The 24,906-nt window shown below is 43.3% G+C and overlaps 1 protein-coding gene across 2 annotated transcripts in view; it reads right to left on the bottom strand.

Annotated features, from left to right (window-relative positions):
* RASAL1 (RAS protein activator like 1) overlaps positions 1-24,906 on the bottom strand; it is a 44,480-nt gene that overhangs the window by 5,909 nt on the left and 13,665 nt on the right. Inside the window, exons 7-19 of one of the 2 annotated variants that reach the window (XM_087880544.1) lie at positions 23,062-23,143; positions 21,905-22,042; positions 19,614-19,702; positions 17,804-17,921; positions 15,975-16,131; positions 13,941-14,005; positions 12,601-12,713; positions 7,423-7,615; positions 6,105-6,242; positions 4,766-4,910; positions 3,623-3,798; positions 1,838-1,975; positions 1,166-1,301 (exon numbers count right to left, since the gene is read on the bottom strand). In XM_087880544.1, the coding sequence (XP_087736670.1) occupies positions 1,166-1,301; positions 1,838-1,975; positions 3,623-3,798; positions 4,766-4,910; positions 6,105-6,242; positions 7,423-7,615; positions 12,601-12,713; positions 13,941-14,005; positions 15,975-16,131; positions 17,804-17,921; positions 19,614-19,702; positions 21,905-22,042; positions 23,062-23,143 (1,688 nt within the window). The remainder of the gene's footprint in view (positions 1-1,165; positions 1,302-1,837; positions 1,976-3,622; positions 3,799-4,765; positions 4,911-6,104; positions 6,243-7,422; positions 7,616-12,600; positions 12,714-13,940; positions 14,006-15,974; positions 16,132-17,803; positions 17,922-19,613; positions 19,703-21,904; positions 22,043-23,061; positions 23,144-24,906) is intronic. The other variant, XM_087880545.1, reaches the window with a different exon arrangement.

Below are 24,906 nucleotides of genomic sequence, written 5' to 3' on the forward strand. Positions count from 1 at the left end.
ATCGATCAACCTTCGGAGAGAGATGCAAATCCTCAATCTCTAATAGCTTCTCATCTGAGTTTGGGTTATGGGGAAAAGGAAGTTTAGAACGAAGATCTCTCCAGGTGTATTTGTTCCTTTGGGGACCTTGGTGCTCTCTGAGCTTGGTTTGTTTCTTGCAGATCATTCATTAGCCAGCTGGGTAATATCATCAGTGCTAGAAGGAAGTGGGGTTTGCAGAGTGGAGGAAAAGGGGACAAGGAGGAAGGCTGTTGGGTTCCTGATGCTCTCTGAGCTTGGTTGTTTTCTTGTAGATGTTTCATAATGTAAACTAGGTAATAAAATCAGGACGAGCACTGATGATGCTATCTAGCTGGGAAATGAAATGTCTGCAAGAAAACAACTAAGTTCAAAGAGCACCAAGGAGCCCTCATTTCTAGAGAACCCTTCAAATCCTAGACCTTCTAGAACAAGGGTCTCCAACCTTGACAAATTTACAACTTGTGGACTTCAACTCCCAGAATTCCTCAGCCAGAAGTTGAAGTCCACAAGTCATAAAGTTGCCAAGGTTGGAGACCCCTGTTCTAGAAGACCCTTCAAATCCTAGACCTTCTAGAAAACCCTTCATGTCCTAGAACTTCTAGAGAACCCTTCATATCCTAGAACTTTTAGAGAACTCTTTAAATCCTAGAACTTCTAGAGAACCCTTGATATCCTAGAACTTCTAGAGAACCCTTCAAATCCTAGACCTTCTAGAGAACCCTTCAAATCCTAGACCTTCTAGAGGACCCTTCAAATCCTAGAACCTAGAGAACTCTTTAAATCTTAGAACTTCCAGAGAATGCTTCATATTCTAGAACTCCCAGAGAACCCTTGATATCCTAGAACTTCTAGATGACCCTTCAAATCCTAGACCTTCTAGAGGACCTTTCAAATGCTAGAACCTAGAGAACTCTTTAAATCCTAGAACTTCCAGAGAATGCTTCATATCCTAGAACTTTCAGAGAACTCTTGATATCCTAGAACTTCTAGAGGACCCTTCAAATCCTAGAACTTCTACAGAATCCTTCAAGTCCTACGGTTCTAGAACTTCTAGAGAACCCTTGACAGGAGATCAGCCTTTCTTCCATCATGTGTCAGAGGCTTCCTTCTAACCCTGGGATTCTACAATGTAGAATCGGATTACCGGCCCGGTCCGTCTGCAAACAACAAGTCCAGCGATTGCCTCTGAAGGCCCCCGGGTGGCAAAAGGGAAGCATGCATTCATTGGAGACGGTGGCTTTTCGGATGGCGGACAGCCATTGGTTGAGCTCGTTGACGTTCTGCCAAAAAAAAAAAAGATGGAAGGCGGATGAAGTTCACAATCTAATTGGATCACGGCATCCGTGCTCGACGAACGGCTGAAAGAGCGTAACTCAGAATGTGCCGAATGTGTGGGCTGCTGGGGGTTCGTAGGGGTTCGGTAGAACCTCTAGATAAGATTCTCTGCAAATCCCACTCCTGGTTGGCCCCGCCCACCTCGGCCCTCCCCGCCCCTCCCAGGAGTCCCCACACGGCCTGTTTTGGATGCAGGTAAGTGCAGGGCGTGCACAGAGGCTCAGGGAGGGTGAAAAACAGGCCTACTGGAAGTTCGGGAAGGGCCTCCGGAGCCTGGGGAGGCCGTTTTCACCCTATCGGAGTCTCGAGGAAAGCCTCCAGAGCCCGGGGAGGGCAAAAATGCCCCCCCTCCCGTGCTGTGGCGCAAGAGGCTGAGTAGGCCACGCCTACCATGGCCACGCCCACACAGCAACCAGGCAGAGAACCCCTTGCTAAAATTTTTGAAGCCCACCTCTGCCTGTAAGCCTAAAACCAGGCCTACCTTACACTGAATGTACATGGTAAACAGCTGGCCCCCCGTTTCTCTCGTCGCGATCTGCATCACGTGGGGCTGCTGGAAAGCATTTTCATCCACCCGTTCCACAGCGCAGATTCGTTGGATTGGAATGGCTGTACGGACCTGAGCATGGAGAAAAGAAAAAAAAAAAAAAACCACACCAGCCCTGCGAGGTAGTCCAGATAAAAAGCACGCCCAGCAGTACTCGCTCTTGGTTTGACTTCCAACCGTTTATTCAATGACCCTTTGAAGTTACAACGGCACTTGGGAAAACTATGTGATTAGGGTTGTGGCACACATCCCCACAGTCACGGGATCAAAATTGGGGTGATTGACAGCTGGCATGCCGTGTCCCAGGCTCCTCTGATCGCCATTTGCAATCTTCTCTACTTTTTTTATTTATTTATTTATTTTTATTTGATTTATATGCCGCCCTTCTCCGGAGACTCAGGGCGGCTTACAGTGCGTTAAGCAATAGCCTTCATCCTTTTGTATATTTATACAAAGTCAGCTTATTGCCCCCACAAACTGGGTCCTTGTCCTTTTGACAAGTAAAGTCAACGGGGTGGGGGGGGGGAGGGAAGGGATTTATTTAAGGACCGTGATTCGCTTAACAACTGCAGGAAATTGCTCATCAGCTTTGGTAAAAACATAATAAAATCATGCACGACTCCCTTAACGACTGCCTGGCTTAGTGACAGACGTTCTGATCCCAAATTGCTGTTAGAAGGTGAAGGCTACCTTTGGGGTAAAGTTACATTAATAGCATCTTGCAAGGCGACAAGTATTTCTCCCCTCCTTCCCTTTTTACTCTCTGGGAAGGGTCTTTTCTGAAAGGCTTCCCATGAGAAAGCTCTCGCTCTCTATCAGAGAGAGGGAGGAAGCGATGGATGGATGGATACATAAATAGATTATGAATGGATGGAATGATAGATGGATGATAGATAGAGATGATAGATAGATAAGATAGATAGATAGATAGATAGATAGATAGATAGATAGATAGATAGATAGATAGATAGATGATAGATAGATAGATGATAGATAGACGGACAGACACAGACAGACAGACAGACGGACAGAGACATAAATAAACAGATACAGATGATAGATAGATAGATAGATAGATAGATAGATAGATAGATAGATAGAATGGAGAGAGAGAGAATGGAGATAGATAGGTAGGTAGGTAGGTAGGTAGGTAGGTAGGCAGGCAGGCAGGCAGGCAGGCAGGTAGGTAGGGGTGTGTGGGTGGATGGATGGATGGATGGATGATAGATGGATGGATGGATATGAATGGATGGATGGAGATAGATGGATGGATGGATGATAGATAGATAGATAGATAGATAGATAGATAGATAGATAGATAGATATGGATGGATGGATGATAGATGTATGGATGTATGGATGGACAGATGAATGGATGGATGAGTGGATGGAGATAGATGGATGGATGGGTGGATGGATGGATGGATGGATGAGTGGATGGATGGATGGATGGATGATAGATAGATAGATGGATGGATGGATGAGTGGATGGATGGATGAGAGATGGATGGATGATAAATGGATGGATGGATGGATGGATGAGTGGATGGAGATAGATAGTTGGATGGATGGATGATGTATGTATGTATGTATGTATGGAGATGATAGATAGATAGATAGATAGATAGATAGATAGATAGATAGATAGATAGATAAAGAGAGAGAGTGGGAGAGATGATAGATGGTAGGCAGGCAGGCCGACGAACGACCAGTTCTTACCTGCCACTCTGGAGATTTGGAATAGGAAAAGCTTTCATGGCTCAACCAGAAGTACCGCTTTTTGAAGGTGAAACGGGACACCAGGTGGACCCCTTCTGCTTTACGTTTCTGCAGGTAACCTTCTTTGATGATGGCCGAAGAGTGGAAGAGGGTCCAAGGTTGTTTTTCGCTTCCTTCTAGAGGGTGGGGGTGGGGTGGGGGGAATGTCTCCATTAAATGAAAACTTGTGAAGATATTTCACAGTAGAAAATGCGGAAGGTCTGAAGACCCAACGTAAAAAGATGGCTTCCAGGCCTGACACCCTCAAGTATTGGAAGACTGCATTCAAGTCACCCATAGTCCTTCTCTTCATTAGATCTAAACCTACCTACTTCCTGCAAACGTTCATCGTATGTTTTAGCCTCCAATCCCTTCATCATCTTTGTTGCATCCTGTTCTGTCCCCGTTCCATTCACGCACCCCCACAGACGGCGCGGAGTTAATAAGCCACACGACAAAATTCTTTGAAAATAAAGCTGGCAGCAACCCAGTGGTTAGCTGCCAATTCAGACTTTACTCACACAAAACAAAGATTAGACTGCCAGCATTCCGATAAAACAGGCAGAGTTTTCAACAATACAAGGATTAATCCAAATGCAGTCCGATAAAGCAGGCAAAGTCCAGTAACGCAGAGATCATGAATTATTTCTAGTTTTTGCTCATCACAAACTGAACCGGCCACCACACCCACATTTATACCCTGTGGGGTGTGGTCCAGTGACTCAGCTAATCTCTGGCACGCCTTCCCCTCTGCTGCGCACGCTTCTCCCTGCACCTCTGGCGAGGGTCCAGCCAGCACTTATCTCCTTCATTGCTGTCCACTTGTGGCTGCGGGGACGTGCTTGGCTCTGAGCCTATCTTTTGGCCTTCGGTGTCCTCCGGAGGCATTGCCAGAGAGGAGGGTCCTGGAGAGGGAGGCCTTGCCAACTCCTCTTCCTCACTCTCAGAGTCTGCATCTGTCGATAGCCCAGGCTCAGGCAACGGAGCCACAACACACCCTTCCTAGGATCTCAATAGATTTTTTGCACATATGATGACCAGAATTGGATTCGGTATTTCAAGTGTCGTCTCACCACTGCAATATAGCGTCATGTGGTGACTCACCCATCTCCGTGTCCACATCTATGAGTCTATCGAGGAATTCTTGGACACGCCCAATGCTGGCAAGGATGAAGGGGTGTAGAGGCTCCATCCACTGCTCCTTCCCATGCCCCAGCTGGAGCCCGAGGTTGCCAATGCTTTGTACTGCCTGCCAGGGAGAGAGGGAACCATTGGCATAAAGATGCTAGTTGACCCACACAAGAACAAGCCAACGTATCAAACATGAGTTAACACTCTTCTGCATGTGGTAGCCATTTAGTGACAACACCCATGGCCCGCCTTCCTTCCTTCCTTCCTTCCTTCCTTCCTTCCTTCCTTCCTTCCTTCCTTCCTTCCTTCCCACCCGCCTGCCCACCCTCCTTCCTTCCTTCGCTCCTTCCTTCCTTCCTTCCCTCCCTCCTTCCTTCCTTCCCTCCCTCCCTCCCTCCTTCCATCCTTCGTTCCTTCCCTCCTTCTTTCCTTTCCTTTCCCTCCTTCTTTCCTTCCTCCCTCCCTCCCTCCCTCCATCTTTCTTTCTTTCTTTCTTTCTTTCTTTCTTTCTTTCTTTCTTTCTTTCTTTCTTTCTTTCTTTCTTTCTTTCTTTCTTTCTTTCTTTCTTTCTTTCCAGAACTCCCAAATTCAAATGCTCCCTTTAGAGAAGTGTTTTTCTCTAGTCTTGGGAATCTTAACATGGCCGAACTTCAATTCCCAGAATTCCCCAGCCAGCAATCTTTAACAAGTGTCCAATTCAACTGCCAGAATTCCCCAGCTAATATCTTTTAAGACGTGTAGACGTCATCACCTCCCAGAAATTCCTAATTAGCATATTTTAAGATCTACAGACTGCAACTCCTAGAATTCTCCAGCCAGCAAGTTTTAAGATGGATGGACTTCAGCTCCCAGAATTCTCTAGCCAGCCAGCATGCTGGCTGGGGGAATTCTGGGAGTTGAAGTCCACCCATCTTAAAGTATCCAAGGTTGAAAAAAACATCGCTTTAGAGGAACTCCTAGGTCAGGGGTCTGCAACCTTAAAACACTCAAAGAGCCATTTGGACCCGTTTCCCATAGAAAAGAAAACACCGGGAGCCACAAAACCTGGGTGGGCGTGGCCAACTCAACGTCACTCCCACCCAATCACATGACCACCCCAGCCACGCCTACCCAGCTTTTCATGTCTCTTGGTGTTTTCTGTAGGAAATGGCTCTCTCTCTCTCTCTCTCTCTCTCCCTCCCTCCCTCTCATTTCTTGTTTTTCCTTTTTCCGGGTCGGCAGGGAGCCGCAAGAGAGGGCTCAACGATTCGCATGCTGCTCTCGGGCCGCAGGTTGCCGACACCCGTCCTAGGTGAAACTCATTCAGATATACCTTGGCCAGAAGTAAGAGAGTCCTGCTGGTTTGCGTATCTGCATGATGGTCTCGGAGACTGAAGAGTTTCGGGGTTAGAATTGCAGGGGCGAAGAAACGGAGGAAGAGGAAACCACTGATGGCGATATATTTGGCTTCCTGGAAGGAGATCACCAAGAATGAGGAAGGCACAGACAGAACCAGTCACGCTTATGGGGGGAGGGCTTGTCCTGCTAAATTTGAATTATAAATGTGGAAGCACCCAGAACAACCTCAGAACCTCTGAAATTAACAGATTAACAGAGTTGGAAGGGACCTTGTAGGTCATCTAGTCCAACCCCCTGCCCAAACTAGGAGACCCTACACCATTTCTGACAGATGGCAGTCCAGTCTCTTCTCGAAAGCTTCCAGTGATGAAGCTCCCATAACTTCCGAAGGCAACTTCTGTTCCATCGGTTGATTGTTCTCACTGTCAGAAAGTTCCTCCTTATTTCCAGGTTGAATCTCTCCTTGGTCAGTTTCCATCCATTCTTCCTTGTCTGGCCTTCGGGTGCTTTGGAAAATAGCTTGACCCCTTTCTCTCTGTGGCAGCCTCTCAAATATTGGAAGACTGCTATCCTGTCTCCCCTGGTCCTTCTCTTCTCTTCACTAGACTAGCCATGCCCAGTTCCTGCAACCGTTCTTCCTGTTTTAGTCTCCAGTCCCCTCATCACCTTGGTTGCTCTTCTCCGCACTTTTTCTAGAGTCTCAACCTCTTTTGCACCCTCCCCAAACCAGGTTCTTTGGATTATCAACCTGGGCTTCTTTCTAGCTCTTTCCCATCTTCTGTTGACTAGAAAACAACACATATCAAGAGAAGAGCTGTTGACTTCACCTCTTTGGAACAGCCCACTAGGTCCTCAAAGACTCCCTTGAGTGTGGGGGTCCGTGGGGGTCTCTGAAGTTGGTGGTTTTCTTGCAGATGTTTCACTACCCAACAAAGTAACATCATCAGTGCTAGAAGGGAATAGGTTATATTTGTCAACAGGGCAAGCCACTGTATATAAACAGAGAGCAAACACCACTCCCTTCTAGCACTGATGATGTTACCTAGATGGGTATTGAAACATCTACAAGAAAACTACCAAGTTCAGGAAGCACCAAGGACCCCACAGTCGTCGTCGTCCTCCTCCTCCTCCTCCTCCTCCTCCTCTCCATAAACCCCACTGCCTTCTAGCACTGAAGATGTTCCTTAGTTGGGTCATGAAACATCTGCAAGAAAACCACCAAGCTTAGAGAGCACCAAGGACCCCACAATTCAACCCTGTTTCTACAAATATTCTCTTTTATCGATTCTTACCTGGTTCTCTGCTTCCTTAAAGCGTAGCTCCACCCGCTTGTACAGCTGTTTGAAAGCCACTCGCATGAGCGGAGGGCAGTTCTCGGTTGAACCCACAATGGCGTCCACAATCTCTGCCAAATACCCCTTCAGCACTTCCAAACTGCCTTCTCGGATCTGGGCCTCAGACAGGGAGCCTTTGAAGGAGATCCGCCTGAACAAAAAACATCCAAAAGAGGTGTCAAAACAACAACAACCAGGAATTAGAGTAGAATAGAGTAGAGTAGAGTAGAGTAGAGTAGAGTAGAGTAGTAGTAGGGTACAGTAGGGTAGGGTAAGGTAGGGTAGGGTAGGGTAGGGTAGAATAGAATAGAATAGAATAGAATAGAATAGAATAGAATAGAATAGAATAGAATAGAATAGAGTAGAGTAGAGTAGAGTAGAGTAGAGTAGAGTAGAGTAGAGTAGAGTAGAAGTAGAAGTAGAAGTAGAAGTAGAAGTAGAAGTAGAAGTAGAAGTAGAAGTAGAAGTAGAATTAGGAATAGAGTAGAGTAGAGTAGAGTAGAAAAGAATGGAATGGAATGGAATAGAATAGAATAGAATAGAATAGAATAGAATAGAATAGAATAGAATAGAATAGAATAGAATAGAATAGAATAGAAAATAGAACCGAACCGAACAGAATAGAAATAGAAATAGAAATAGAAATAGAATAGAATTAGGAATAGAATAGAGTAGAGTAGAAAAGAATGGAATGGAATGGAATAGAATAGAATAGAATAGAATAGAATAGAATAGAATAGAATAGAATAGAATAGAATAGAATAGAATAGAATAGAATAGAATAGAATAGAATAGAATAGAATAGAATTTTTATTGGCCAAGTGTGATTGGACCTACAAGGAATTTGTCTTTGGTGCATATGCTCTCAGGGTACATAAAAGAAAAGATACATTCATTAAGAATCATAAGGTACAACACTTAATGATAGTCATAGGGTACAAATAAGCAATCAAATCATACTAGGAAACGATCAATATAAATCGGCATTGAGTCATGCCAGCCACATGACCACAAAGATGTCTTCGGACAGTGGCAGAAGCTCTTTGGCTTTGAAACAGAGATGAGCACTGCCCCCTAGAGTCAGGAACGACTAGCACAGATGTGCGAGGGGAACCTTTACCTTTCACCTTATGTCTGGGCATTCAGCAACCCATTGTTAAAGTTGATTGGCAGATGTTCTGCAGGTGCCAGTCGAGGCAACCTGGATTTGAGTCTTTCGGCTGATAAATGAGGAGAGCCGGTGTGCATCCTATTCTCTTCGGTTCCTGCAGAGGGGATGGACCTGAGAACCTCAAGGACTCCCTTCCACCTCTGGGATTCGAGGATAGGATTCACACGCAGCTAATTCATGGGCAGGTGGACCTCGGAAATGGGTTCAGCTAATCCAGACCACGATTGCTGGCTTCCCATGTCTTGGGCTACGTCATTCCCCAGCTCGCGTGCTCTTGACTGCGTCTGCAGCAAGACGCGTGTGGTTTTTTTTTCGGGGGCACACCCTCTAGCGGCACACTTCACTTCCACGCTATCTTGATGCAGTGCCGTGTTCTTCCCAGCAGCATCCCGGAGACAGGGTTGCCTAGCAACCGGAGGGAACAGCATCCCAAGAAGGACACTATCTTTGGAGCATCTGAAAATCTCGCAGCGAGCTCGGCGGCCTGTTCTCAGCTCTCAATCACGTTGGCACCCTTCTCGGAACGCGAGGCTCGGTGCCATCGCCACTCGCCTAAAATCGGAGTTCTCGCACCCAACAAACAACCACGGACGCTCACAAACACAGGCGACGATGTTTCCACATGCGTGCATTTAGCGCGAAGGTGATAACAGAACAGATTTTTATTTTCCCGGGAAGACGAGCGTGCTATTTGATTTTCAACGGCTGTCATCTTTAAGAGTGGAGCGTGCATTCTCTTGCATGGATACCCTAGGGGTTAGCTCTTAAGCACCATTTTGACCCATGGATCTCCCGTATTTGGATCACAAAAGGTCCTGGGATTGACAGTCTCTTCCCCCTCCTCCCTCAAACTACCTCCTCTTGCAGAGAAGAGCAACAAGGATGATGAGGGGACTGGAGGCTAAAACATACGAAGAACGGTTGCAGGAACTGGGCCTGGCTAGTCTAGTGAAGAGAAGGACCAGGGGAGACAGGAGAGCATCTTCCAATATTTGAGAGGCTGCCCCAGAGAGGAGGGGGTCAAGGTATTGTCCAAAGCACCTGAAGGCCAGACAAGGAATAATGGATGGAAGCTGATCAAGGAGAGATTCAGCCTAGAAATAAGGAGACATTTTGTGACAGTGAGAACAATCAACCGAAGGAACAGAAGTTGCCTTCGGAAGTTGTGGGAGCTTCATCGTTGGAGGTTTTCAAGAAGAGACTGGACTGCCATCTGTCAGAAAGGGTGTGGGGTCTCCTGCTTGGGCGGGGGGGGGGTTGGACTAGATGACCTACAAGGTCCCTTCCAACTCTCTGTTATTCTTCCAAATCAAAGGAAGACGTATGTACAGGCAGTCCTTGACACCTTGACTTGGTGGGCGTGGCAGGAGAAGGATACTGCAAAATCCCCATTCCCTCCCCACTCCAAGGGAAGGATACTGCAAAATTTCCATTCCCACTCCAAGGGAAGGATATTGCAAAATCTCCATCCCCTCCCCACTCCAAGGGAAGGATATTGCAAAATCCCCATTCCCTCCCCACTCCAAGGGAAGGAGACTGCAAAATCCCCATTCCCTCCCCACTCCAAGGGAAGGAGACTGCAAAATTTCCATTCCTACTCCAAGGGAAGGATACTGCAAAATCTCCATTCCCTCCACACTCCAAGGGAAGGATATTGCAAAATCCCCATTCCCTCCCCACTCCAAGGGAAGGAGACTGCAAAATCCCCATTCCTTCCCCACTCCAAGAGAAGGATATTGCAAAATCCCCATTCCCTCCTCACTCCAAGGGGAGGATACTGCAAAATCCCCATTCCCATTCCACTCTGGGTCCAGCCAGAGGTGGTATTTGCCAGTTCTCCGAACTATTCAAAATTTCCGCTACCGGTTTTCTGAACTGCTCAAAATTTCCGCTACCGGTTCTCCAGAACCTGTCAGAACCTGTTGGATTTCACTCGTGAAATAAACCTCCTGAGATCCCTTCTGCACTAAGAGATCCCGCCTTCATTCCTAGAGTTTTCCGCACAACAATCCACATCTCAGCTGTGATTTATCTTACCCAGGAACATTCTGTTCCATTATTTTTAGACTCATAAATCATCTGCCAGGCAAATGTGACCGTTTCTGTTTTAATTAGCCCAGTGGGATGAGGAAAGCTACTTGTGAAGGAGGCTGGATCCCCTGCCCCACTGTTTTAATCCTTTCTCACTGCTCCCGGCACCAAAAAGGACATGTCTTACAATCTTGTTGCAAATGCACGACTCTTGAGATAGCAGGAGGGAGCCGATTCGTTGGAGCGATCACCTCCATAAGGCAGCGCAATGGGCCCCAACATTTCGGTGGCTAAGAGAGACATTCGAGAAGCTAATTTTGCCCCGTTTTACGATGGTTGTTAAGTGTTCGTAAGGATGTAATTAAAGTTATTAAGTGTAAGTAAGTAATGTTAGTAAGTGTAAATAAGTAATGTTAGTAAGTAAGTAAGGGTGTTAAGAATCACATCCCGGACACAAATTGTTTCAATTTCCACCCTCAAAACGACACTATAGGGCTCTGCACACCAGAACAACTATCGTGTTTCCCCGAAAATAAGACCCTATTTTTTTGAACCCTGAAATAAGCGCTTGGTCTTATTGCCATGTGCTCAAAATCCCAATTGGGCTTATTATCAGGGGATGTCTTATTTTGGGGAAACAGGGCAGACACAAGGACAGTTTTCTCCCGAATGCCATCACTCCGTTAAACAACTAATTCCCACAACACTGTCAAATAATTTACTAAAACTGTATTACTATTAAGAGAAGAATAATAGTAATACAGTCTTAGTAAATTATTCTTCTTCTCTTCCTTCCTAGTATCTATCTCTTCCCCACTTACGGCTCTATCCATGTTGCTTGTATTTTTACAACTTATATTGTTTTTTATTTGTTTCCTAGAGTGATTTGATTGCTTATTAGTATCCTATGACTATCGCTAAGTGTTGTATCTTATAATAATAATAATAATAATTTTATTTCTATACCGCCCTTCTCCCGAAGGACTCAGGGCGGTGTACAGCCTATTTAAAAACAGAATAAACATCAAATTAAAATAATTTAAAAGTATTAAATAAATTTGGCTTAATTTAAAACCCCCAAAATTTAAAACATTCAATTTAAAATTATGTTGCTAACCCAGCCTGGCGGAACAATAGGGTCTTGAGTGCGCAGCGAAATACCCGGAGGTCAGAAATCTTACGATTTCTTGAAGAATGTATGATTCTTGAAGAATGTATTTTATTTTTTCTTTATGTACACCGAGAGCGTATGCACCAAAGACAAATTCCTTGTGTGTCCAATCACACTTGGCTAATAAAGAATTCTATTCTATTCTATTCTATTCTATTCTATCCTATCCTATCCTATCCTATCCTATCCTATCCTATCCTATCCTATCCTATCCTATCCTATTCTATTCTAGAAAACAATTCAATACAATTCAAGTGATAATTGAGAGCTGTGAGGGTGCAGTGCTTAGAATGTGCAATTGCAGGCTAATTCTGCCGACTGCCGACTGCCGGCAGTTCGATTCTGACCGGCTCAAAGTTGACTCGGCCTTCCATCCTTCTGAGGTCAATAAAATGAGGACCCAGATTATTGGGGGCAAGAGGCTGGTCCTGTAAACTTCTTAGAGAGAGCTGTATAGCTCTACGAAGCGGTATATAAGTCTAAATTCTATTTCTATTCCAGGCAGTGGTTGGAATGCAGGATTGCAGGCTAACTCTGCCCACAGCCTGGAGTTCGATCCTGAACTGGCTCAAGGTTGACTCAGCCTTCCATCCTTCCGAGGTTGGTAAAACGAGGACCCAGATTGTTGGGGAAAATATATGCCGACTCTGTATACCACTTAGAGTATACAGCACCGTGAAGTGACATATAAATCTAAGTGCTATTGCTATAATTACATAAACATTATTGAAACCATTAAATAAATATGCATTTATTTCCTTACTTGGCCCGGCTAGGTTCAATCTTGCAGGGATCGAGTTCCACATACTTCTTCTCTTCAAAGATCCGATGTATGATAACTTTTAAAACTTCGTGGAGGTAGGGCATTCCCACTATCTACAAAAGACCAGGAGATTGGGGAGATATGGAAGGCAAGATAAAACACATTGGTTATTTAAAAAAAAGACAGAGTTGTTTTTTTTTAAAGAAAGAGTTGCTAATAAAGAAGAAGGAATGTTATACTCCAAAATCTTCTTTTAATGATGGTCCTCCACTTATAACCATCATCATAGAATAGAATAGAATAGAATAGAATAGAATAGAATAGAATAGAATAGAATAGAATAGAATAGAATAGAATAGAATAAGGAAAGAAGGAAGGAAGATGGAATGGAATGGAATGGAATGGAATGGAATGGAATAAGGAAAGAAGGAAGGAAGATGGAATGGAATGGAATGGAATGGAATAGAATAGAATAGAATAGAATAGAATAGAATAGAATAGAATAGAATAGAATAGAATAAGGAAAGAAGGAAGGAAGATGGAATGGAATGGAATGGAATGGAATGGAATGGAATGGAATGGAATGGAATGGAATAGAATAGAATAGAATAGAATAGAATAGAATAGAATAGAATAGAATAGAATAGAATAGAATAAGGAAAGAAGGAAGGAAGATGGAATAGAATAGAATAGAATAGAATAGAATAGAATAGAATAGAATAGAATAGAATAGAATAGAATAGAAGAGTTGGAAGGGACCCTGGAGGTCTTCTAGTCCAACCCCCTGCTCAAGCAGGAAAACCTACACCACTTCAGATGAATGTTTATCCAACATCTTCTTAAAAACTTCCAGTGTTGGAGCATTTACAACTTCTGGAGGCAAGTAGTTCCACAGATTAACTGTCAGGAAATTCCTCCTTTGTTCTAAATTGCTTCTCTCCTTGATTAGTTTCCATCCATTGCTTCTTGCCCTGCCCTCAGGTCCTTTGGAGAATAGCTTGACTCCCTTTAACCACATCATGACCATCGGGGTGCAAATAAACATTTCCACATGGGCTGCGCTGCGGTATCTTATGGTGGGATGTTTGCCACTTGACGCACCCTTTTCTCCACCATGGCAACAGAGCTGGCATCCAGCTTTAGCCCGTTCTACCCCGTCCCCGAAAAGAAACAATTGGCATAGCAATCAAACTAGAGAAAAACCTGGCACCACATCGATTTGAAACACATTCCGCGGTTCGCAGCGTATCTTTCTTTCTAGCAATTTATAAGACCGATCTTTCGACTTCAGCTTTTTCCATCCTAATCGCCGTTTCTATGTTCCTCTGCTCCTCACTCACCTTCATGAATTGCTCCATGGATTTGGAGGCTAAGGAGTTGGAACGGAAGAGAGTGTTGGGATCCACTGGAGGAAGAAAAAAAAAGAACACGCAGATATGTGACATTTCTCCTCTGATTCTTTTAAGATGAGTAAGCGACATCCGCGATCACCGTTCCTGACTGCTTTTTGGCATTCTACCACCAGCCTCAGCCAACTCATCGCATCCACGATCTTGCGTTTAAAATAAGCAATCCAACGCCTCCCCGTCACTCACGCTAAACTTCTTGGCTCAGGTTTCCTTTCGCACAGGACTGTGTAGGTTTCGCATCATTTTAAAATTAGGTTTCATTTTTTATTTTATTTTTTTTATTTTATTTTAATTTGATTTATATGCCGCCCTTCTCCGGAGACTCAGGGCGGCTTACAATGCGTTAAGCAATAGCCTTCATTCTTTTGTATATTTTATACAAAGTCAGCTTATTGCCCCCACAAACTGGGTCCTCATTTCACCTACCTTAGAAAGGATGGAAGGCTGAGTCAACCTTGAGCCTGGTGAGATTTGAACTTGCAGTAATTGCAGGCAGCTGTGTTAATAACAGGGTGCACTAAACCACTGTACTATCAAGGCTCATGCATCCAGACCCGCGATGGCGAACCTACGACACGCGTGCCACAGATGGCATGTGGAGCAGTGGTGGGTTCTAACCGGCTTTACTCTTCGTGCACGCACTTCGTGTGTGATCGCCTCTTGGTGCGTGCGTTTTTTGCTCTCTTCGCTCACCATACGCGCCAAACTTGCACTCTGCACATTGCAGAGTCCCTTGGGAGTTGGGCGGCATAGAAATATGATTAATTAAATTAAATTAAATTAAAGTACAAATCTGCCCAGCTGAGGTGCGGCAATCCATTCTGCCGCACCTATCAGGTGGGCTAAAAAAGAAGAAATAAAAGGTAAGAATAACGCGGGAGGGCCCAGCTCCCGAACAAAGAGAACCAGTTCGGTGACGTCATATTTCCCTTGGCCCCGTTTCTGACCTTCCTAAACTTCCGGTAGGCCCGTTTTTCGCCTACCCTAACCCAGAGCCTCCGCAAGCACCCTGCACTTACCTGCATCCAAAACAGGCTGCATATTAGATGCTACATATGATCATATATGGTGGACATGCAAGAAAGCAAAGGCTTTTGGGATAAAAATTTGGTGGGTTATGCAAAACGTCTTGAAGAAAAAAAATTCAATTTTCTCCTCAATTGTTTTTACTGGGTATAGTTAAGGGTTTTTCAGTGGGTGAAACAAAGTTGATATTGTATATGGTGACAGCAGCCAGGTTACTGATTGGTCAATATTGGAAAAGGGATGATATGCCTACAATTCAAGAATGGACCTTGAAGATGGCCAGTTTTGCAGAAATGGCGAAGATATCAGCATACTTAAAAGACCGGACTCAAGAGACTTATGTATGGGAGTGGAAGAAATGGATAGATTATGTGCAGAATAAATACCAAACTAGGAAGTACCAGATAGCTTTTAGCTAAATGTTGTGTAGAAATGTATAGTTTATAGGGGGCAAAATAGCTTATTGTTATGTAGAAATGTATAGTGCACAGGGGGAAGAATAGAGGGGTGGTAAAGTATGATATAATATAATGTGGATGGATTTCACCTTGGGGAAGTCACGGGGAGAGGGGAGGGCTTGGGGGGGTTAGGGAGGGATGGGGGGGGGGGAAATGGGGGAAAATTGATATTTATAAAACTTTTTCAATTAAAAAAAAAACAGGCTGCATGGGGACTCCTGGGAGGGGAGGGAGGGGTAGGTGGGGTGGGGCCAGCCAGGAGTGGGATTTGGGGGTTCTCCGAACTGCACAGAATTTTAGCTAGAAGTTCTCCCGAACCCCTGTGAACTACCAGCAGCCCCACCCCTGGACTCACTCCCCCTCCCCCCAAAAACAATCCTGCTCATCTATTGCAGAAAGCAGTTGGCAGCCTTAGTCAACTTGCTGACTGAGTTCCTGGATCACACTGGTGAAATGCCACTTGATATATGAAGGCACTTACTTGTTCTTGAAATCTCACGGAAATTCAGGTAATCCAAGAAAGGGATAACCAGGCCTTGCCCAAGGAAGATCTTGACAAGCTTGGTGGATACATCTTGACGACTCTCCACCAAACATACTTCTTCCAGAAGGGCGAGTGGGGTGAGGTCATCGGCCTCCTGTGCAGAGTGTCAAAAAATACCTATCATTAACGTACACACACCTATGATATTGAAAACGTACACACACCTTCCTGATATAGAAAAAGGCCTTGAGGTCAATCATTCGATGGAGAATTAGACCTGTATGTATTCATCGTGCGACGAGTCCATTACTGAACTCGTGTAAATCAGGTGAGGGTCTAATTGGAACCTTCAATTCGGTTGAAATAATTGAATAGATTCCCGTTTGCGATTTCTTTCAACGTTGTGCTTCAGATGATTGGATTGATTCAATTAGACACGTTTATCTGCAAAGTCTGTCCAATATTTGGTTCAATTTAAAGGCATCCGATGCACTGATCTGAAGGTTTGATTTGAAATAATCATCAGCTCAGACCAACTTTGAATTGAAAGTTCACACAAATGTGTATAATCGATTGTGAATCCCTCTTGACCTCTTAAGACTTCAGACTTGAGATGGACTTCTGAAGAGCAACTCCTGCATTCCTAGGGAGCTCTCCGAGGTCCTGTAATCTCAAATTATCCATATATAGAGAAAACTCTGCTCTTTCCTGTTTGCACTGCACTTGTTGATACCAAAACTGGAACAAACAACTCTTGTCTTGAAATGTATGAATTATCATTATTTTAGTTTGATACATTTGGCTGTTACATTGCACTCAATAATGAACTAAAGGGCCACCATCAGTGAGCTGTTGGACAGCATTACTTGGTCTGTTGAGTGGATGTTTGGGTGGTTCAGGGGCAGGGAATTTGTGATGGGTGGGTGGGGGTGTTTGGGGATTGTTATGTATGTTGGGCCTGGTCTTTGAGTGTTATGTGAATTTTGTTTTATGGGTATACTGTGTATATACGTACAATGACAATAAAGTACCGTTTCCCCGAAAATAAGACATCCTCTGATAATAAGCCCAAATGTGCTAAAATAAGCCTCCCTCCCCAAAAAATAAGACCTCCCTGAAAATATTTAAACACAGAGCTGGAAATCAGATAAGACGGCAAGAGGAGTCCCATCTTGCTCCACACGCCTCAAAATAATAAGACCTCCCCGAAAATAAGACCTCCCCACTTATATCAGGGTTCAAAAAAATATAAGACAGGGTCTTATTTTCAGGGAAACATAGTGTATGTATGTATGTATGTATGTATGTATGTATGTATGTATGTATTTATTTATTTATTTATTTATTTATTTATTTATTTATATTGAGTTCAAAATCATGCTAAGCCTAATGTTTTATGATGTTTGTGTATCTGTATTTTTCTTGACTGTACACCGCCTTGAGTCCTACAGGAGAAAGGCGGTATAGAAATAAATAAATAAATAAATAAATAAATAAATAAATAAATAAATAAATAAATAAACAAATAAATAAATAAATAAATGTAATTTTTTTTCCTGATTGAGGTTTAACCTGCTGTGTGAATCCAGATCCAATACTGTTTTTAAGCTATAATTGATGGCTTCTCGTGACCTAGGTACCCAGCCAATGTGGATTATCCAACAAACCACAATTAAAAACAACCGTCAGCAACTCTCTTATTCACATTCATTTTGTCCTATAATTAGGACATCTCTTTTTATAATCCCCCCTTCTTCCCACATTAAATAATCCAATACAGATGTGTTCAGCTTTATATAGATTCTGTTCAACCTAACTATACCCACCTCTGGAGGACACAAGACAGATTCCACAAGGAGGTCTATCAGGGGTTGATAGTAGCTGGAAGGCAGGATCCTGTCTTCAGCAAGCCGAACCTGCAACCTTAGCTGACCCAGTTTTTCCCTGCAAGCAGAGGAGAGGCTAACATGACGTCTAACCTGCAAGTTGTGCTTTGCAAAGAGAGGTTTACAAAGGAAGGCAACCGTTTAACATCAAGGACTGGATGTTGATGAACATTATGTTGAGTGGACATGTCAACCTCAGAGACTTTAAATAGGAACCAGCCGTGGGCAGCAGCTGCCAAAAAAGCCAACACAGTTCTAGGCTGCATCAACAGAGGGATAGAATCAAGATCATGTGAAGTGTTAATACCACTTTATAAGGCCTTGGTAAGGCCACACTTGGAATATGGCATTCAGTTTTGGTCGCCACGATGTAAAATAGATGTTGAGACTCTAGAAAGAGTGCAGAGAAGAGCAACAAAGAGGTTTAGGGGACTGGAGGCTAAAACATAGGAAGAATGGTTGCAGGAATTGGGTATGTCTGGTTTAATGAAAAGAAGGACCAAGGGAGACATGATAGCAGTCTTCCAATATCTCAGGGGCTGCCCCAAAGAAGAGGGAGTCAAGCTATTCTCCAAAGCACCTGAGGACAGGACAAGAAGCAACGGGTGGAAACTCATCAAGGAGAGAAGCAACCTAGAACTAAGGAGAAAATTCCTGACAGTGAGAACAATTAATCAGTGGAACTCCTTGCCTCCAGAAGTTGTGAATGCTCCAACACTGGAAGTTTTTAAGATGATGTTGGATAACCATTTGTCTGAAGTGGTGTAGGGTTTCCTGCCTAAGCTGGAAATCCTGGAACTGCTAGGATTGGCAGAAGCTGGGACAAGTCATGGAAGCTCACCCCGTTACGCGGCACTAGGGATTTGAACCGCTGAGCTGCCGACCTTTCAATCGACAAGCTCAGCATCTTAGCCACCGAGCCACCACGTCTCACATGACATCTCTTTAAATCTGAACTAGGCTCAGCAGCTCCAGAGGTGGGTTTCAGCAGGTTCTGACCAGTTTTGGAGAACCGGTAGTGGAAATTTTGATTAGTTCGGAGAACCGGTAGTAAAAATCCTGACTGGCTCCACCCCCATCTATTCTCTGCCTCCCGAGTCCCAGCTGATCGGGAGGAAATGGGGATTTTGCAGTATCCTTCCCCTGGAGTGGGGTGTCAGACTTCGATGCTATCTCAAAATAAATGAATTTCCAAACTGCCAATCTTTAAGGAAATCTTTTCTTTAATTGAGCACAGCCACCGGATCATGACTCGATGCGGACAAGACTGACCTTTTGCCCCCCAATCCCTCCCTTTCCGATCCCCAAATCTCTGCTTCTCATTGGCTATCTTCCAAGTCATTCTTCAGACTTCTTGTCTCGTCATTTCCCAGGAATGTTCCCCCCCCTCTTCATTTCCACGACAACCCGACTTCAAAGGGATTTAGCAGGCAAAAGTTCAGAGTTTATCTCTCTCTCTCTATGCCAGCGTTGAAGCGCTGGCATCGGGTGGGAATGGCGATTTTACAGTATGTTTCCCCTGCCATGCCCACCAAGCCACACCCACTAAGCCACGCCACGCCCACCAAGCCACACCCACAGAACTGGTAGTAACAAAATTTGAAACCCGCCGCTGAGCAGCTCCCTAGCTAACAGCTACAAAAATAATTCACAGGTCTCTGAAATGAGACAGGGTATTTTGACAGGTCCACAATGGGTGCTCAAATCCCAAATGTTGCATGCTTCACAAAAGGGACCACTTCTTATTTACCCAGCGTCCTCTCCTGAAGAGGGCAAAGGAAGCAGACGGAACCAATCTTTGAGAACAGACTTCTGCACGGAGCCCAGGCAGAACTTGACCTGCACGGAAGACAAGGAAAAAGGCAGGTATAAACCCAGGGATCAGGAGTGAAACCGCAGCGACGAAATGCTTCTTTCCTTTTTATTTATTGATCTGCCTCTGCAGTCACAGACCAATATCAAAGATCGTTCTGCTGCTTGAGAAAAGGAAAAAACAAAAACAACGAAGCGCGTACCGAAATGCAAAACACCGGAGGGCAAGACAAGAAACAATGGTTGGAAATGAACCAAGGGGAGAAGCAACCTGGAATGAAGGAGAAACTTCCTAACCGTGAGGACAATTAACCAGTGGAACAGCTGGCCTCCAGAAATCGTGGGTGCTCCAACAATGGAGGCTTTTAAAAAGAAATTGGACAGCCACTTATCTGAAATAGTATAGGTTCTCCTGCTTGAGCACTGGGTTGAACTAGAAAACCTCCAAGGTCTCTTCCAGATTCTATTCTATTCTATTCTATTCTATTCTATTCTATTCTATTCTATTCTGTTCTGTTCTGTTCTGTTCTGTTCTGTTCTGTTCTGTTCTGTTCTGTTCTGTTCTGTTCTGTTCTGTTCTGTTCTATTCTATTCTATTCTACTCTATTCTACTCTATTCTATTCTATTCTGTTCTGTTCTGTTCTGTTCTATTCTATTCTACTCTATTCTACTCTATTCTAAATTCTTATTCTATTCTAAATTCTTATTCTATTCTATTCTATTCTATTCTATTCTGTTCTGTTCTGTTCTGTTCTGTTCTATTCTATTCTACTCTATTCTATTCTATTCTGTTCTGTTCTGTTCTATTCTATTCTACTCTATTCTACTCTATTCTAAATTCTTATTCTATTCTAAATTCTTATTCTATTCTATTCTATTCTAGTCTAGTCTAGTCTAAATTCTTATTCTAGTCTAGTCTAGTCTACTCTAGTCTAGTCTCTTTTCTTTTCTTTTTTTCTTTTCCTTTCTTCTCTTCTCTTTTCTATTAAATTCTAATTCTATTCGGTCTAATTCTATTCTATTCTATTCTATTCTATTCTATTCTATTCTATTCTATTCTATTCTATTCTATTCTCTTTACTTTTCTTCTCTTCTTTTCCTTTCTCTCTTCTCTTCTCTATTAAGTTCTAATTCTATTCATTCTAATTCTATTCTATTCTATTCTATTCTATTCTATTCTATTCTATTCTATTCTATTCTATTCTTATTGTAGTCTATTCTGTTCTAGCCTAGCCTAGCCTAATCTCTTTTCTTTTCTTTTTTCCCTTCTCTCTTTTCTCTTCTCCTCTCCTCTCCTCTCCTCTCCTCTCCTCTTCTCTATTAAATTCTAATTCTATTAATTCTAATTCTAATTCTAATTCTAATTCTAATTCTAATTCTAATTCTAATTCTAATTCTATTCTATTCTATTCTATTCTATTCTATTCTATTCTATTCTATTCTAAATATATGGCTGATTGCCACTTAAGATGGAAACGAATCGATTAAATCTGATCTATGATATTTCCTTATGGCCATCTGGACTGAACAATATTTTGTAATATTTTTTTTTTGAGGCGGTTGATATAATTATTAGCCAGAAAGAATGCATTCTCTTCCATAGATTAGACAGAAGGATTAGCTAAGAGACATGATATGAATCCAGAGTTCCAAATACAGGACAGTGGACAATTCAACAGAACATGGGATGCTAATTCAACTACTTCTTCCATGCTGGAGCAATCTTAGATGGAAGACAAAGGCAAGAACATACTAAAAATATTCATCTAGAAGTGAAGAGTAAATTCTAGTGATCCTCCCAGTCATGGAACCTCCATGGAGGACTCTGGGGGACATTCCTCTCTCTTTTCCCAAGACCCATTGTGGTGTTGTGTTGAAAGTGCTGGACTAGAGGTAGGGAGACCCAGTTCCCAGTCTCTTCCTCAGCAATGAAGGCTCCCTTGAGGACTTTGGGGTCCTGAGGACTGAGGCTGGTCTAGTGGTGAAGTTGTTGGACCAGAAGTAGGGAGCCTCCAAGTTCTACTCACTACTCAACTGATTTTCAGCAGATGGGACTGGAAAAGAAATGGGGTGCTGCAAACAAGGGGGTTCATAGATGGCGTGTCAACTTCTAAACTAAAGAGTTGTGTTGGTTGAACATTCTCTCAAGTCTCCTACACAATGAGGTGCTTGGTTAAGCTCAGGCCAAGAGTCAACCTCCTTCATCCATGAGTCTTCTTTGTCCTTACCTGTCCCAGGAAGTCATTCTTCCCCACCATGTCCCAATCCCAGACTTCTACAACAAGGGGTGCCTCGGAATCAGCCCCCTCTTCCAGGACAAACTCCAACATCTCCTCCCAACGTGGGAAACGAGTCTTCTTGATAATCTGAAGAGCCATAAGAGAGGGAAAGCTGAGTTTTCTACTTAAAGCTTTGGGTTCCACCAGTTATTAACTCGTGACTGGCTGTTTAGCAGAGTCCTGCAGTCCCTTATACCACAAAAAAAAAACAGCATTTATTTCTGGTTTTCAGCCAAAAGTTCCACAGCAAACAATCGTTTTGCTTAATGACCATGGTGCTCATTTATCACCACTGTACAATCACTGAAAGGACAGGTTTCATGACAGTCATAAATTGAGGACTGTTTGTAGTGAAGAGAAGGACCAGGGGAGACAGGAGAGCATCTTCCAATATTTGAGGGGCTGCCACAGAGAGGAGGGGGTCGAGCTATTTTCCAAAGAACCTCAAGGACAGAAAAGGAATAACAGATGGAAACTGACCAAGGAGAGATTCAACCTGGAAATAAGGAGGAATTTTCTGACCATCAACCGATGGAACAGAAGTTGCCTTCAGAAGTTGTGGGAGCTTCATCACTGGAAGCTTTCAAGAAGAGACTGGACTGCCATACGTCGGAAATGGTGTAGGGTCTCCTGTTTGGGCGGGGGGTTGGACTAGATGACCTAAAAGGGTCCCTTCCAACTCTGTTAATCTGTCTGTATATTTTTTATGAGTGGAGTTTTCTTGGAGTGTAAAGGTGAAGAAGAAGAAGAAGAAGAAGAAATGTATTTCCAGGCTTGCAAGATTCTATTAATATAATCTTACAATAAAGACAGAGCTAAGGTTCCCCATTGGGCTTCTTCTACTAGATGGAATGGAGATTCTGCAGTATCCTTCCCCTGGAGAGGGGTGGGAATGGAGATTTTGCAGTATCCTTCCCCTGCCACGCCGACAAAACCACACCACACTCACCAAGCCACACCCATAGAACCAGTAGTAAAAAAAAAAAACTGGATTTCACCAGTGATCTCTTCCCAACCATTGTGATTACTTTTAGGTTCCTCTGCCATTCAGAAGCTACCCACAACATCGCTGCCCTAGCCTGCAAAATATATCCAAAGATACTCACCGCTGTTTCCAGGATCTGCCCATTAAACAGCACGCGGGCAAAGGGATCTGAAGTGCCTGAGAGATCACGTGGTGCTAGATCTCTAAGGGGAAGAAAGCAAGAGCAGATCAAGGGCATGAAAAAGCAGATCAAAAGCAAGAAAGCTAGCACAGTCATATTTTTTTCCCCCAAGAATAAGCCAGTCATCAATGGATAGGCCATTGATTGTGATTCATTCCAGCAAAGACCTAGCTAGCAAAACCACAATTTTCTGTTGCATTACAAACTTTCTCAGTTATTTGCAAACAGGATATGGATCGTAGCTTGTTTGGAGATGGTTAACCACTGTTTTCCAGTTTGCCTGTAATAGAAATAGGCTTCTAGAGGAGATAATACAGAAACCAGTAAAGGGAGAGCCGGAGCAATTTTTACTAGGGATTCCAGTAGAAAATTATACAAAAGATATACAATATTTAACACTACATATATTAACAGCAGCTCGCCTTGATAGTACAGTGGTCTACGCACCCTGTTATTAACACAGCTGCCTGCAATTTACTGCTAGTTCGAATCTCTCCAAGGCTCAAGGTTGACTCAGCCTTCCATCCTTTCTAAGGTAGGTGAAATGAGGACCCAGTTTGTGGGGGCAATAAGCTGACTTTGTATAAATATACAAAAGGATGAAGGCTATTGCTTAACGCATTGTAAGCCGCCCTGAGTCTCCGGAGAAGGGCGGCATATAAATCGAATTTAAAATATATATATATATATATGCGCAAAATTGGAAGAAGGAAAGCCCACCAACAGAAGAGGACTTAATTTTAAAAAATCCTCAAATGCGGCAGAGATGGACAAGTTAACAAAGGAAATTAAGGAAAGAGAGGATACAGATTATTATAGAGTGTGGTACAGATGGCATGATTGGTGGGAGAAAAGGAAAAACGAAAAAAAAGGAATAAAGGAAAAAAGGGGGAAAGGAAAAAAAAGGAGATTGCGTTGAAGATCAAACTATAGTTTGGTCGATATAAAGGAAGTTAGATTGTTTAAGCAGATCAAGACAAAGTTGGAATATATGTAAATAATAAGAAAGGATCGTCTTAAATGAGCTGTTAACAACAGAAAAATGAAATGTACAGAAGTATTGTATCTTTTGTGTTTATTTTAATGTGTTTAAAATAAAAAAACTTTTAAAAAAAGAAAAGAAATGACGACGAACAGCCGCAAAGAAGGATAAGTGTACGATGGAAGAAAGTTACACATCATTTTGAACGTTGGAATGGGTGGGAAAAACCAGGTTTGATCTCCACCAGAAGTTCTGTCAAACCAAAGGAAATTTGCAATTAACTGTCCTTTCTCTTTCCCACCTCTCGCACTGCCAAAAATGTTCACAGCTATTTTTTTTTTAAATCATAAACTGTTAATTATCTCACTTTCTTCTAAAGGAGACGGGGAGGAAAATTTTTAAAAATAAAATAAAAATCACACTCCCTCTCAACAACCTCAACACCTTTCTGTTACAGCACCTTCTGAAATTTTCACCGATCGGGGTGTCATTCGCAAATCCTCACACCCCTCGATCACTTTGTCTCAATTTGAAAAGAAGAGCTGGCAGATAGTTCTGCTCAGGTAGGTTCTTGATAAGGGCCCCAACAAACTTCAAAACTGAGTTAGAGTTCCAAGAGATAGGATAGAATAGAATAACAGAGTTGGAAGGGACCTTGGAGGTCTTCTAGTCCAACCCCCTGCTTAGGCAGGAAACCCTACACCACTTCAGACAAATGGTTTTCCAACATCTTCTTAAAAACTTCCAGTGTTGGAGCCTTCACAACTTCTGGAGGCAAGGAGTTCCACGGATTCATTGCTCTC

The sequence above is a fragment of the Pantherophis guttatus genome, chromosome 17 (assembly GCF_059756535.1).
Source record: "Pantherophis guttatus breed Tessera chromosome 17, ASM5975653v1, whole genome shotgun sequence".
In the NCBI taxonomy this organism is placed as follows: domain Eukaryota; kingdom Metazoa; phylum Chordata; class Lepidosauria; order Squamata; family Colubridae; genus Pantherophis; species Pantherophis guttatus.